Source organism: Mustela putorius, unplaced genomic scaffold, assembly GCF_011764305.1.
Source record: "Mustela putorius furo isolate JIRA1106 unplaced genomic scaffold, ASM1176430v1.1 tig00000640_pilon_pilon_pilon, whole genome shotgun sequence".
NCBI classification, from domain to species: Eukaryota; Metazoa; Chordata; class Mammalia; order Carnivora; family Mustelidae; genus Mustela; species Mustela putorius.
This window is the reverse complement of record NW_025421432.1, coordinates 6,721,965-6,738,314: the sequence shown is the minus strand read 5'-3', so window position 1 is coordinate 6,738,314 and position 16,350 is coordinate 6,721,965. Positions and strand designations below refer to the sequence as shown.

Below are 16,350 nucleotides of genomic sequence, written 5' to 3'. Positions count from 1 at the left end.
AAACAAAGGGTATTAGGAATTTCTTGGGCACTGCAGGTAGTTTAAACTGAAACAGGCACTTGGAAAAACAGTCTAGTGTGATCTCATCAAGAAAAAGTTAGACATAATTTAGGCCAACCAACTCCGTTTTTTAAGCATATATCCTAGAAAAATTCATTCCCATGTGTACCTGGAAACATGTAAAAGAATGTTCACGGCACCTTTTTTTGGTAATGTCCAAAGGCTTGAAATAACCTATATGTTCAATAATAGCATGATATATAAATAAATTGTGGCACATTCATTCAATGGATACTATAAAGTAATGAAAATAAATGAATAAAAAATACACAAGCAAGGATGCATCTCAGAATTAACATGTTGCAAGATGGAAGACAGAAAAAAGAACACATACTCCTGATTCCATTTATAAAATGTTCAAAAATAAGCCAAATTAGGGGCACCTGGGTGGCTCAGTGGGTTAAGTCTCTGCCTTCAGCTCAGGTCTTGATCTCAGGGTCCTGGGATTGAGTCCCACATCAGGCTCTCTGCTCAGCGGGGAGCCTGCTTCCCCCGCCCCCGCCTGTCTTTCTGCCTACCTGTGATCTCTCTCTCTCTGTAAAAAAAAATTAATTAAATAAATAAATCTTTAAAAAATAAGCAAAATTAAGCTTTAGTTTTAGAGATGCAGCCCTAGTAGTGAAACTCTAAGAAAAACGACAAAGTGATTATTAGAAATCAGGATGAAGATACTTATTGTGGGCAATGGAGAAGGAAAGTGATATAAAGTGCTGAAGACAGGGACTATTTACTTCTTGACATAAGTATTGACTTTGTGATGTTTATTACATTGCATATTTTATGATTTGTGCACACTTCTGTACATGTGTTATATTTGACAGTTTTCAAAGGGTAATAAATACTTTAAACGTTTCTTTAAAAATTAAAAGAAAACTTTCCTTTTCTTAAAACTACTATTTTCATTTTCTTCCTTCACAATTTTTTTAAGACTTCGTCCATTCCTTTGAGAGAGGGAACACAAGTGCATGAGTGGTGGATGGGGCAGAGGGAGAAGGAGAAGCAGACTCTCCTCTGACTGGGGAGCCTGACATGGGGGTACGTGCCATCACCCAAGATCATGAGCTGAGCCAAAGTCTGATGCTTTGGCAACTGAGCCACCCAGGCACCCCTACTCTTGCACAAGCTTATCCTAAAATAAGCTTGAGTTTATTGATCCACCTATCACATTTAAGTATAATAAAAATGTACATATAAGTTGAAATATAAATTTTTGTTTTATTTTCTATGACAGAGGCTCCACACTATGAAATCTCATAGTCACTAACACATTTTAAAACATATTTCCTTAGGATTGTTATTATTACAGTTATTATTAATACATAATTTATTAAAACAACATAATTATGCCACTGATAAATAATTACTGCACATAAGAGTAGACTTTTATTGGAAAGGTATCTATTAATGAACTAATGATCAAAATTATTCCCATCTGTTTATGAAACAGAAAGGCATATAGCTAAAAGTAATATCGAGAACTAGCATATTATCCTAACTTTTCTAAGAGAGTGAGGAGATAGTTAATATTTTATAAGCTGAAATAAAGTAAGGCCTGATTTTAATAACATTTCACAACATTATTTGATAAAATGGGTTTTAACTACCTGATGGAATAACACTCAATTGGAAGAAAATAATTTCAAAATATTTTTTATGCATGGATTTTATCTAAGATAGCATGAATAATTTGGCAGTCCTGTAAATAATTACACCTGAATTTAAAAAATTGTGATTGTAGGTTGATGTTCAAAAATGTATCATAAGGAGTTTCACAGATATACTCCTCAGTTAAACAATAATAGTTGATGCAAGTTATATATTAAACAAAAAGTAAAGTGTCTGGAAATTGTCCTAAGGGCACAAAGCAAGAATTTATTTAAAAAAATCTATTCAGGGCACCGGGGTGGCTTATTCAGTTAAGCATCCAACTGTTGATTTTGTCTCAGGTCATGATCTCAGGGTCATGAAACTGAGTCCCACATCAGGCTCCATATACAGCGCCGACAGTGTGGAGCCTACTTAAGATTTTCTCTCTCCCTCTCCTCTGCCCCACCCCCCAGACTTGAGCGTGGTTTCTCTCTCTCACACACTAAGAAATAAAAAGAGAAAGAAAGGAAAGAAAGAAAGAAAGAAAGGAGAATCTATTAAATATCAGTTAGAACAACAAATCTTGGGATGCCTAGGTGGCTAAGTCAGTTAAGTGTCTGCCTTCAGTTTAAGGCATAATCCTGGAATCTTGGGATTGAGTCTCACATTGAGCTCCCTGCTCAGTGGGGATCCTGCTTCTCCTCCTGCTGGTTGCTCCCTCTACTTGTGCTCTCACAAAAATCTTATTTTAAAAAACAAAAAAAGAACAGCCCATCTGTGGTATTCGAGTCACCACCCACTCCTCTCCCACCCCCGGTACAGTGTGAAAGAAGTTCTACTCTATGTGGGTTGAGCCAAGAACACAGGGTGCACTCTACCTCCACCTCCCTACTGGGGACTATGGTATCTTCCTGGGAGGAGTGGGCAGCTAGCACTTACAGCTTCATGTTGAAGAACTGTATTTTTCAGGCAAGAGAGGCTAAGAGTTCTGGGTCTTCTATCCAGGGCTACTCATAGAGCAGAAGTTCTATTACAGAGGTAGCAGGCAGAGAATAACAAGCCCAACTGCCAGAAAGGGGCAAACCATAAATATCAGAGGTTACCAACCCTGCCCAGTGCCTGCTTATAAAGCAGAGGTATCACTCCAAGAGAAGTGAGTGACTGTCCCTGTTCCCAATAATGGCACTGAGGTTTTGCTTGAGCAAGAGAGATAAGCTGTAGGGGCAGAGAACTCTGAAGCTCTCCAAAAGTGATCTGAATTTATCTGGAACAGAACAGAGTATGGGGAAGTTTATCATGGCATTCTAGAAAACAGTGGAGAGTTTGGGGGTAAGCAATGATGAAGAGACTGGTAGCTCCATGAGAGCAACAAGCTAAACGATAGACCAGATAAGAATTGACCAAATACAACCAAGGGAAGAGTTAAGAAGAGCTGTCCTGAGATTGGAACATACTTGAAAGATTGGCCTCAAAGACTACCTCTGCAAAGTGATCAGAACTGAACTGAATCAAATGGTGAAGCAGTTTATGCCCCAGTGGACTGATGGAAACAACAGAGGAATCAACCCGCAAGTAATGGAGTCTGACAGCTGGGAGTGAAACCAACAGAGGTAGATAGCTTAACAGAGAAACCAGGGAATGAGACAATGAGAGTACTGGTGGTCCCATTGTCATCCATGGATTTATCCAGCCTGCATCCTCTGAGGAGTGACATCAGGTGCTGCAAACTGTGGGAGGAAAAGAGATTTTTTAAAAATAGTTCAACCAAGTCATTAAAATATTAAAGATCAAACAACAAAAATCCTGAGGCTAGGGGTAAGAAATCAAGATCCAGAGTTGCTACAATACATTGTCCAAACTGTCCAGTTAAAAAAAAAATGAACAGGAATTTATGAGACATACAAAGAAGCAAGAAAGTGTAACCCATACACAAGAAATAAATGTAGGTAACAAAATGCCTTGAGATGGCTTGGGTGCTAGAGCTAGCAAACATAATTTAAGCAGTTATAGTATGTTTGAAGACATACAGAAAACCATGCTTGGTATTAAGGTAGGTATAATGACCATGTCTCAATAAATAGAGAATATTAATAAGTAGATACAAACTGAACAGTATAATAACTGAAAAAAATATTAGAGGGCTCAACAGGTTTGGGATGACAAAAGAATAAGCAAACTTTAAAAATAGAATAGAGATTATACAGTCTGAAAAAGAGAGAAAACAGAAATAATGGTTGAAAATTCCCTAAATTCGATGAGAAATATTATCTACATGTTCAAGAAACAACAAATTCTAAGTAGGATAAGTCCAAGGATATCTGCATCCAGACACATCATAGTTAAAGGGTTAAATGCCCAAAACAAAAGCAAGTTTTGGAAAAGAACAAAATAAACATGATTAGTCACATATAAAGGAACCTCAGCAAGATTAACAGCTGATTTCTCAGACATGTTGTAATCCAGAAGGCAGTAGGAGGACATATTCAAAGTACTGAAAGGAAAAAAAAAAAAAACATATATACTTGTATTTGTATATAATTGTATTTTTGAGTCTGTAACATTTATGCTCTTATTGCCAAATATATTACATTTCTAAATTTTAGAAAGGAGGCATCTAAAGGAGGCATCTGAGAGCAAGCCTATATTATGGTATGGACATGATACCAGGTGGTGACTCAAATCCAAAGGAATAAATGAATAGAATCAAGAATGATAAATAAGAAGGTTAATATAACAAACCCTATAGATACACATTTTCTCTTCCTTCTCTCAACTCCTTTAGAAAACACAAAATTAAAGTAATATAACAATGTATTTTTGGGTTTGTAACACACATAGATAGAACAGCAGCAGCACAAATTGGGAGGGGTGGAAGAAGGAATAGAGCTAGATAGGAATAACCTTATTATCTCTAGCAGGAATTAGATAATATAAATCTGAAGTATATTTTGCAAAGTTAGGAACTACATGGTAAGTCCTAGAGCAACTCCCCAGAAGATACCTTTAAAAATGTGGAAAAATCATAAAAATAATTAAAATGTTACACTAAAAAATATAGAGGAACAAAAAAGAATTCAGCAAGTAAAATGACCGATAAAAATCCAACTATATCAATAATAACATTGAATGTGATTTGATCAAAATACAATAAAAAGGCAGACATTACCAGATTAAAAACGAGGATTCAACTATATGTTATCTATAGAAGATACACTTTAGATTTAAATAAACAAATAAGTTGAAAGCGAAGAATGAAAAAAGTACCCTATGCAAACAATTACAAACTATAAGGAAACAGAAGACTTGAGCAACTATAAAATAACCAACCAAACAGACTTCTATATATTATTCCTTGCAACAATAACAGAATACACTTATTTCTCAAGTGCAAATGGAACAGTATCCAGGATAAACTATATATTAGGCCATAAAATAAGCTTTAATAAATTTGGAATTATAAAAATCATACAATGCATGTTCTCCAAACCTAATGGAAATAGAAATCACTAAGAGAAAAAAATAATGGGAAGTCCACAAATATGTAGAAATTAAACAATATATCTATAACCAACCAAGAAATTATAAGGAAGATTAGCCAATGCTTTGAGATGAATGAAAATGAAGGAACAGTGTACTAAAACTCATGGGATTCAAGTAAAACCGTATCGAGAAGAAATTTTATAATTATAATACCTATTTTTAAAAATATGGTCTCAAGTTAATCTAACTTTATACTTTAAGACACTGGAAAAAGACCAAAGTAAACCTAAAACACACAGAAGGAAGAAAATAATAAATATTAAAGCAGAAATTAATGAAATAGAGAGTAGAAACTTGTATCCATCCTCTGATGAGTGGATAAAATATTGTGGTATATCTGGACAATGGATTATTGTTTGGATTAAAAAAAGGAATAAAGTACTGTTATAGGTGACAGCATGGATAAACCTTGAAAACCCTATGGTAAGTGGAAGATGACAAGTACAAAAGACCAAACACATATTGTATGATTCCACTTATAGCAAATCCATAGAGACAAAGTATATCAGTGATTGTGTAAGATTAGGGATATTTGGAAGACTGCTAATGGGAATGGGGCTCTTCTTCGGAGTGATCAAATGTCCTAAAATTGATTATGGCAATGGTTGCATAACTGTGAAAATACTAAAAACTACTGAATTGTATTATATTCATGTGGTAAATACATGGCATACGAATTATACCTCAAGGAAACTTCTAAAAATGTGACTCCAAAATTTACTCTTGAATGTTCAGCTTATTTTTGCAACTAATGACAAATCTTGAGAATATATACCGAGAATGGCTAAAAAGCTTTATTTAAAGGTATGTTTTTCCTTTTGAGTTTTTAGTAGCGCGCTCCTTCCATTGATGGCAAGAGACTTCCCCCTTGAGATTTATATATTCTTTACCAATAGTTCAGAAGTGGAAGAAGCAAAAATTTTCAACCAAATTTCTTCAGTACTACATACTCTACTATGCATTTGAATTTAGAATGTTCCAACATGGACCCCAATAGCACTTTTTCTAATACCTTGTGTATTCATTTTCTGTTACTGCGATAACAAATTACCAGTGACCAAGTGGCTTTAACAACTCATTTGTTATTTCATAGCTGTAGTTTAGAAATTTCAAGCAGACGTCTCTGGGTTAAAATTAAGCTGTCTCCAAGGCAGCATTTCTTCTGAAGACTCTGGGAGAGAATCCTTTCCCTTGCCATTTCCAGTTGCTCGAGGCTTTCCGTATTCCGTGGTTCGTATCCTCCCTCCTCCATCTTCAAAATCCTGACACTGCATCACTTGACAGAGCTTCCACAGTCACACCACTTTCCTGGCTCTCTTCCTCTGCATCTCTCTTCCATTAGTAAAGACCCTTTTGATTACCTTGGGCCCACCTGGATAATTGAGAACAAACAATCTGCCATTTTTAAGGTCAGCTGATTATGTCTTAATTCCACCTGCAGCCTTAATTCCTCTTTCCCATATAACATATACATAGGTTCTGGGGATTTAGGACATGGGCATCCTTAGGGGGGCATTATTCTGCCTACCACATCATGATTTTCTCCTGGTAGAAATGTGTACAAATTAAGGTGAAGGAGAAAGCCCTACAGGTTTGAGGTAGTTTGGTTCATCGATAAAGGAGGATTTGTCTTTTGGGCAGTGTATTCTAGTATATTCTCGCATGAATGAAGGGCCTTTATTATACAAAGTGGAGAGAAGGCTATTGCGAACTCAAGCCTGTTCTTAGGCTAACCAGCTTTAGGGGAAAAATAAATGTGGAAATTAAGTTTCTGGAATAGGATTCATTGGTTTCAAATTATTGGAATGGCACACCTAAAGATTTCCTATAACCCAGGGCCCTAGTTAGATGATCATTCATTTGGGGTAGTGGTTTCCAAATGGGGCTGATTTCATAATTACCTGAGACTTTTAAAAAATGCAATTAGGGCGCCTGGGTGGTTCAGTGGGTTGAGCCTCTGCCTTCAGCTTGGGTCATGGCCTCAGGGTGCTGGGATCAAGACCCGCATCGGGCTCTCTGCTCGGCAGGGAGCCTGCTTCCTCCTCTCTCTCTCTCTGCCTACTTGTGATCTCTTGTCTGATAAATAAAGAGTTAAAATTTTTTTTTTTTTAAATTTAAAAATGTAATTAGATTTTCAGGCTTTAATCCAGACCTGCTAAATCTAAGTGCAGAAAGCAGAGACCCAAAAGATGTTTTAAATTTCTTTTTTTGAAGATTTTATTTATTTATCTGAGAAAGAGTGAGATCACGATGGGAGGATAAGGGCAGAGAAAGAGGGAGAAGCAAGCTCCCCGCTCACCAGGGAGCCTGATGTAGGGCTTGATCACAGGACTCTGGGATCACGACCTGGTCCAGTGGCAGATGCTGAACTTACTGACCCACCCGGGTGCCCCTGTCTTGAATAATTTCTTTAGTTGATTCTGATAATTAGCCAAATTTGGTAACTACTCATTTAGAAAACAAAGGGGATCGAATTAGTGATAATAGAAGATTCATGTGTTCGCTGAATTTTTCTATTAATTGCTTTCTAGTTTTAAAGTTACAGGACATTTAAATATGACCCAGAGCTTTGGACAGTTTAACCAATGTGCAGCCAACAGAGAAATCTGAAAGTATCGTTCTTTCTCACTTCCAAGTAATCATGCAGCCTGACAAAACTAGAACCATTGGATGTTTTCCTCTTTTGGGCATATATACTTTGCCATTATAAGCTATGCCTTATTTGAATTTGTCTTTGTTAATTTGTAAAGTGATTAATTAACTCTCATTCCATAGGTACAATCAATGTAAGAATACAGTAATACTTATGGTCACTTCGCATTTATACCAAAATTGTGATATGTCAAGTCATGGTTATAATTCCTATCTAAAAATCTATGAATTAGTACATTTTCTGCACCTTCCAGGCAGAATGTTGATATTTATTAGGTTAATAACCTTTCCAGAAATAAGATGAGACACCTTTTAATAAAATGTGCAGTAAATTAGGAGGACACTGTTGATCACTGAACATGCACATAAAACGTATCTTAAAAAGACTGAAATTTTGCATTTCCTCTGTAGGTATCACACCACAGAAAGAGAGTCAGGAAGGAATTCCACCCCTGACCCAGAGTCAGGAACCCCTGAAACCTCAGGAGAATATATCACGACCCATTCACCATCCTCTAGTTTTAAAAACTAACTTTGAGGACGAAGAGGAGGAAGGAGATGAACAAAATGGTTAGTAAGGTTTTTCTCAGATTTACAATGCACACTCAAAAGTCCTACTTTTTTTTTTTTTTTTTTTTTAACTGTGAGAGGTTCATAACACAATATGTTAGGTAGATTTTGGTAAGAAAATAGATTGAATATTATTAATTATATTCAATTCATTATGTTCTAATTTGCTCTATGTCTACACATGCTTATGATCATTTGGATTAGAGGGTTTTTGTTGGATGATGGCTGGGAGATACATTTCATTTAAATTTGTACAGTTACTTAACTGATTTTTCTAATACATGAAATATAGTAACTCGAGACATTTACCAGTATGCAAATTATTGATTTTAAAAATTAAAAAAAAAATCCATGTGAACAATGTCTGGGGTTTTTCATTCTGATTTATATATTTTCATATTATTTGTCTTTGGACAACTTACTTAAAAAAATATATATCCTATAGATGCTTCCAGTTTATGGACAAAGACTCCTGAAGAGATTGAAGAAAAAAGAGCAATAAAGGAGATGTGTTACAAATCTGGTAAGAAATCAAACATTTGTGGGTTTTTAAATGCTTGATATGACAAACACACTAACCTCCTACTTTTCTAATGGGAGATTAGGTGAATACTACAGATTCCATACTCCTCCAGATATTTCATCATCAAAAAGCATAACCTCTACAGCAGACAAAGAAATAGAAAAGCCTTTGGAAAATGGCAGTGAATTGCAAGAAGGTAAGGAGTGAAAAGACAGCACTTCAAGGTGCTGTGTTAAGAGATAGTTGGTATGATAGGCTGTGAATTATTTAGTAAGATGTAACTAGAGTTAAATGATAAATAATACATCAGAATTGAGAATGAGGAGGAAGTGCTTTCATCAGATGACCTATATTTAATAAGAAAAGCTGCAGTTAATGTAATTAAGCTTTCCTCATGGAGCTAAAGAACAAATAAGCTTCATAGGCGCATGGTGGCACTTCCCCCCCGACCCCGCCCTGACCACGCAAGTCATTCTGTAAATAACTTGCTTCTACCATTCTTTTTCTTTGCAAATAAATCTCCCTATGAAATAGGTGCATATTTTTCTCTGTGAATAGAAAGGACAACCTAGCCCTGGAAGGACAAAAGGGAGATCCAGAGAATGATGTTAGTGGCAGAACAAGGATACATTTGTTCATTAAATGAGTACCTTTTGTATACCAGGCAATTTCTGAAGCAATGCAGGTGGATGATTCCAAGGCTGGGCCTTTCACGGGTCTTGTGTTTTGGTGAATCTTATTTTAATGTTGGTAAACAATCTGCCCTTGAAAGGATAAATACACTATTTTCTGGATATAAAACCAGAAACTCAGTGAAAATCCATGGATGCCACAAGTTTATACAGCTGTCTTGCCACTAGGATGAGCTGAAAAGTTTTGCTGCAGGAGGAGATTTGAATCCTTTTCTCTCCCTAAAAATAATAATAATAAAAAAAGATAGTTGGGGGAATCTCCCAACATCAAGATGAGGGTATAATGAAGTAGAGGATCAAGAGTAAAATGCCTGCCCTTCAAGTACATATGTGGCAAACTATTTAAAGATATGGCGGTAGGTGGCAGCAACAGACCATGAGATGTTGGAATGACTGGCAAGACAGCTGAGAGGTGGGCACCCTAGCTAGAGAAGGGCACACTGCCCACATTAACTAGACAAGGACAAAAGAAAACAAAACAAGTTAGCAAGAAATATAAAAAGGGTAGATTAGAAAGATAATTACATGTACTTTCACTTTATATTTTGGTTTTAAAAGTCTTTTGTTTTTAAATAATTTCAGTTAATTCATGATAGCCTTCACCAGATTTCCCCAAATGTTAGTATTTTACACATTCAATTTTTCACTCTTTCTTTCTCTAAATATACACACTATGTTTTTTTCTAAACGCTTTGTGCAAGAGTAAGTTGCAGATATGATGCCCCTACATAACTCTCATATTGGTATAAATATCAGAATCAGGAAATTACCACTATACCATATTATTTACAGGATTTTTTGAAATAAGTTTCACCAGCAGTACCATCAGTGTCCTTCACGGCGAAATGAACTTTTTCCTGATTTAGAATCCAATATAGTATCATATGGTACATTAGATTATCATCTCTCTCTTATTCTGCTTTTAATAGTTTATTTTAGAAGAAAATTATCTAGAAATGTATAGGAAAAACACTAAGAATTATTTAATTCTGACAGTATAATTATCATTTGTCAGTGGTAGACTCATACTTATCACTCAATTTGATCATGATAGATACAATCAAAAGAAATATAAAATTCATTATATGAAGAACACATGAAATAAGTTAAATATATTATACATACATAATAATGTTAGATTATTTAAATTTTTAAATTGCCATTTAATAAATAATCCACATAGGTAAGTAAACTTGCTTGTTTGTTATTTTCTTGATAATTACAAAATTTATTTAAAATTCCTATAAGTTTACAGTTCATCATATAACTATGCAAATAATACTTATATTAATTTTTGACTTTATACTATCATCATGAATTCTACTTTAGACTTATATAAGTGCCTATGGCTCCTGGGTAATTTTCTTTTCTTTTTCTTTTGCTAATTAAAAAAAAAAATTTAGGGGATGGTCTTACAGTTCCAACAAAATTTAGCCTATTTGAAAGGCAAGGTGAGATAAAAGCATCATTGGATAGGAAACCAAGGACTGACATTGCCGCTTTTGAAAATGGAGGTGAGTTGTTATTCCTGGTTGATTCTGAACGTATCGCCATATAATAAATGAGTCTGAATTTCCTCTCATAACTAATTTCATTTTTTCAAAATCTTTTGGACATTTTTATTGTTGGTTTTGGGTAAGGAACTTGAGGCCTGGAATTGTAGGTAATCAGTTGCTGTAGATGAATCACTATAGGAGAATGTCAGACATGTTATGTGCACTCTGTGAATATTTGTAGAATAAATGATTTTATGTTTAAACAATCAAATGAGTGGATGAATGGAGACATTTTTATAGAATTTATAGATGACTGGACATTAATATGCTGGATGAAAGAGCCAAATTTTAACAAGGGAAACTCAAACTGTGATACACATAAAATCTTGCATTGAAGTTCAAGACATTAATGGTAGAGTTTCTTCAAGTTGGGAAAGGCTTGACATGATACAGATTGTGAAGAGAAAAATAAGTGTTTTTTGTTGGCCACATGGTTTAAAAATGATTCAGTACTGGGTGTCAGTTACCAAAAACTCAGGTAAACTCACACTGAATTATCAGGAGTAGTATAGGAAGATAATTAAATGTGGTAAGTCATTTAAAGTTCTCAGTAGTGTCTGACATACAGAAAATGCTCTATAAATGTTAACTATTATTATACTAATTCTACTGATTTCTGTAATGGTAGTCCACATGAGTGTGTCATTTTAAAAGAAGGTTACTTGAAACATATTTTATGTTAGGGTAACTTGTATGATGAAGAATCTGGAAATTACATATACAAGTAGTATAAAAAGCAATTGTGGATATTTATCTTGGAAAAGAGAAGAACTTTTAGGAGCATAAAAATTGCTCTCCTATATCTGAAGATGTTATACTGAAGACTAAACTATACTAACTCTGAGTAACTCTGAAGGATGGTAAAGGGTAGAAGTAAAGATTTATATATGTTAAAGGAAAATTGTGTTGACTATGTGAATTTCTTTGGAGTTATCTCTATGTAAGCATACATACTCTAAGTACATGTGATATGTGTGGTGATGTGTGTGGTTATCACTGAGAAGTATTTAAATAAAACCAGGAAAAAGGTGTACTGTAGAAAAGGATAATCTTGTGTTGGATGATAGTTCTGTAGAACTTTCTGCCACCATGGCCACTGACCATAAGGTATTGTCATAGGAGGTGACTGTTATGTTCCACAGAGGATCATATTTCTTGGAGTGGATGAAAATGAAGCTTTAACAGAAGAGAAGGAAATCACCATATCAAAATGTTCAAATAATAAAGGTAATGAATCATCCTATAATTTTAATCCATTCATAATTTGGATAGGTATGTTAAATACAAAACTTGACACTTGTAGAAACCAATAGAAGAGGTGAGATAATAAATAAAAATATGCATTGAATACAGTGAACAGGAGTCAAAAACTCTAAGGTTTTAGTCCTGGTCTGTCCCTTATTGTTTGACCCTGAGACCATCTCTTTTAGTTTCAGTTTCCTTATCTAAAATACTGGCCTGTTGAACTCCGTAATTTCTAGGAGTCTTGCTATCTCTACTGTTACTGGTTCTGTTAAACAGTAAAACCAAGTCCTCTTTAGTTTCTTTTTCCAACCAAATTCTCAGTGTGATTGAATTTTCTTAGGGAGATTTGTTTGTGAAGACTGTGAAGAGTATTAATCTCATGATGTCTATGACCTCCCCATTTTATAATTATTACAAGTCTGTGAATAATCAAGAGATATGATAACAAAATCCATCCTTTATAGTTTTAGATTCCCCTTACACCATTCTTAGAATCCCTTGGTTTGGTACCTCTCTGCTAGGCAGTTCTCTCAGACTAACTGTATAGCTGTCCTGTAATTAGAGGGCTTTACATATTCTCCATCCAAATACTAACTAATTTCAGCTACCATTTTCCCCACCGTTAAATAAATGTTCTTGAGAATAGGTTAAGGCATTTATGATCAATGGGAAATGACATGTAAGTCTCTTTTCCTTGCTCTCAGAGATGGAATAACTTTGCCCAATCTATCAAAAAAACAAAAACCAAAAAACCAACAAAAGTCTTATTACACTAGTAACAGTTACTACAATTCTCATTTGGCTGTTTAAATTTAAACTAAGATGAAATAAAACTAAAAAAAATCAGCTCTTCAGTTGCATTAGCCATGTTTCAAGTGTTCAATATCCACATGAGACTAGCGGCTATCATTTTGTACAGTACAAACTGAGATAATTTCCATCATTGTATAACACTCTGCTGGGCTGTCCTGCACCAAAGCATAGAACACATGAAAGTTACATCTGAATTATTTCGGGAACCTTAATTTAAATAAGCACATTTGATTTAAAATTAATAAACTTCTGATTCTTTTATATGAAGGTATTAAAATATTGCCACAAATACATAATTTATATGTTGAAGATAATGTCTGTAGCTTGGATTTTTAATATTTTGTTAGTGACAAATTTGGAGGACTCATGGTAGGGATTAGGGAATTTCAGTGATGAACTGTAAAAATTAATATACATATATATATTTTTAAAGAGGTATGCCCATCATATAATGTTTGAAAAGTGAAATGCCAACTGAAAGCTTCTTTTACTAATATTGACATTTTATTTTCTTAATTTGCTTTAAAAGATAACACGGACAGTCCTCATCCAAAGCGTTCCCTAACTACCCGACTAGTACCTACAACGCATGTATTAAATGCTACTGAGAATATCAGTATGAAGTGCAGAGAGGACCTCTCTTCAAGTGAGACATTAGCTCTATCACTTTTTGGCCTTAGATATATTTGTCTTATCATGGATTTGTTTTGCTTATTTGAAATAGAATTTTTAAAAAGAAAGAAAAAATGATGGTTTGAAAATTATTCAGGATTAAGAATTAAAAACAATCATTCTTCTACTAACTCTGACAATGAATTGTGATGTAGGTCCTAGTAAATTATACACACTCCCACTAGTTTAATTTAGGTATTAAAATTAATGATATACTACCTTCTCGGAAGATTCATTAGTACTTAGTATAGCATTTTTAATTTAATGCAACATGGGAAACACTGACATTTTTTATTATGTTTTGCATTATTTTTCATGATTTGGCTTCTCCATGCCATTCCGTATTCTAAGCTGCTTCTCTTGATACAATTGAGACTCATGAATCTTCCTTTCTGTTTCCTTCCTTCCTTCTTTCCTTTATTTCATTTCCTGAGTCCCAGTAATGTTCTTGGATCCCAACCAGGCCCTGAAAGAAACCATGATGGTTTACTCCTAAGAACCTCAGTTTGGTGACATTTGTTAAAAATATGGTTTCCAAATCCTAGAAGTGAGGGCTTGAGAGTAAAGGTGGAACACAATATTTGGAGAGGAGGTGGTGAATCAGAATTCAAATTTAACGCTGAAACTGATCTTGAGAGCTAAGGCAAAGACAGATTTATTAGTCCACTAGAGACAGCTAATGTTTCTACATAGTGAACTTGTTCATTTTCTCTGTGCAATAGTTACTTATTCATGTTCAGGATCTCCACACAGAGAAGTCATGAGTGCCCCTGTCTACTAGATGGCTTTAAGATTCTCTGCAGAAATGTCCTTTATAAATTCCTAGAAAACTGAGTTTGTATATAAACCTTTCAATGTAAAAACATGCCAGTAAAAAAGTGATTAATTTAGTGATCTTAGCACTTACAAATTCTGACTACTTAGTCTTATTTCTCCAAAACTAACAAAACACTCAAATTCTTAAAATTAAAAGAATAAAGTAATATTCACTAAATGTATTTTACACTAATCCAATTTCTTAAAAAGTAGATTTATGTTCAAAATAACAATTCTAAAACTACTTAAAAAATAACACAATGAGATAAATTATATTTGGAATGTAATTTTATAGTCTTTTAAACAATCTACACATTCCTTTGGGAAAGAGCGTTTTATCCCTGAGGAATGCTACATATTGAAAGTTTTCTCATCAGTCAATTTCCAGGACAGATTTTTTTGGGGGGAGGGGGCACTGCTTTAAGAAATAAGTCACCCTTTGTTCTAGAAAGTAAAGTATTAGAGGAGTGCATTTATTTTTTTCTCTGGCTTGACATGTTGAATGCACAGATACGTAATTATCACCTACAGTAATGTTCAGATGAAAGCATCTCTCTTAAAAACTGTAAAAATTTGTATCTTCTTCAAGTGAATGATGTCCAGCCAGTGAGGAAGCCTCACTTTAAAGGTGTGAAAAAAAGAAAATGGATTTATGATGAACCAAAGAATTTTCCTGGCCCAGGAATGCGGAAAGGTAAAGTATCTATATATCTGATAGTTCTAAACTATAATTCGAAATGAATTTAAGAAATTAAATATAAATTAATATTTCCTACCTGAAAAACAAATTACTGTTGTGCAACATGCTGTTTTAGATGTCAACCCAACTTCTCTCAATTTAGTTCGTTTAGCACACATTGCTTTCCATAGTGCTGTCAAACATTTAACCTGCAGTATGTTATTTATGGGTATGATACCAGTTTGTTTTGGCCCTCACTCCCTTCCCCCTCTCCTTTACAGCAGTACAGGCCCCAAATCCCAAAAATAAAATGAGTTACCATCGCAATAATAAAAACAGAAATGCTGAGAACGCATCCTATATCCACGTTCAGAGAGATGCTATCAGGACTGTCTCACTGAGTGCACCCCCCCGCAGCAGGCCCACAAGCGGGTCCTACAGTAAAGTCGATGTTAACAAGGAACCCAAATTCAACCTTTGTCCAGGTAAAGCTCTTTCTTTATGTCGTTTGCTCATGGCCGTGGTTTGCATCCCCAGGGAATTACGTGATGGTCCAATTAATCTTCATCGCTACCCATTCCCCTCTTCTGTTGCCAGGCCATCACCACACCAGGACGTCTTAGAAAACTGGGGAGAGGATTTCTTCCATGAGCAGGAGTGCACATGGTTTAAAGGATATGTTAGAAAACGTGTTGGGTGCAGACAACGAGACACTGAACCTCCCTAGAGTTTTGTCTCACAGCACTGCCCTTTGTTCCCCCTGGATAGCTTTATTTCACTCTTAAGGATTGTTTTCAAATGGTTGACATTTTCTCGTTCCACTAACTGTGTTGTTCAACCATCACTCTCAGGCTAGTGCCCTGGCTTATCCTTAAGCCTTCATGATTACTTTCTGGAAAGGTTAGTTTGGGGGTTAACTGCAGTATTTTTTGACAACCTCTCATC

At 35.0% G+C, this 16,350-nt stretch overlaps 1 protein-coding gene across 4 annotated transcripts in view; it reads left to right on the top strand.

Annotated features, from left to right (window-relative positions):
* Window positions 1–16,350, top strand: part of CUNH12orf50 (chromosome unknown C12orf50 homolog) — a 34,438-nt gene that overhangs the window by 13,268 nt on the left and 4,820 nt on the right. For 2 of the 4 annotated variants that reach the window (XM_004748582.1, XM_004748581.1), the window contains exons 4-11: window positions 8,251–8,409; window positions 8,855–8,932; window positions 9,015–9,128; window positions 11,028–11,138; window positions 12,300–12,407; window positions 13,768–13,884; window positions 15,316–15,420; window positions 15,687–15,890. In XM_004748582.1, the coding sequence (XP_004748639.1) occupies window positions 8,251–8,409; window positions 8,855–8,932; window positions 9,015–9,128; window positions 11,028–11,138; window positions 12,300–12,407; window positions 13,768–13,884; window positions 15,316–15,420; window positions 15,687–15,890 (996 nt within the window). The remainder of the gene's footprint in view (window positions 1–8,250; window positions 8,410–8,854; window positions 8,933–9,014; window positions 9,129–11,027; window positions 11,139–12,299; window positions 12,408–13,767; window positions 13,885–15,315; window positions 15,421–15,686; window positions 15,891–16,350) is intronic. The other 2 variants (XM_045082991.1, XM_013054071.1) reach the window with 2 other exon arrangements.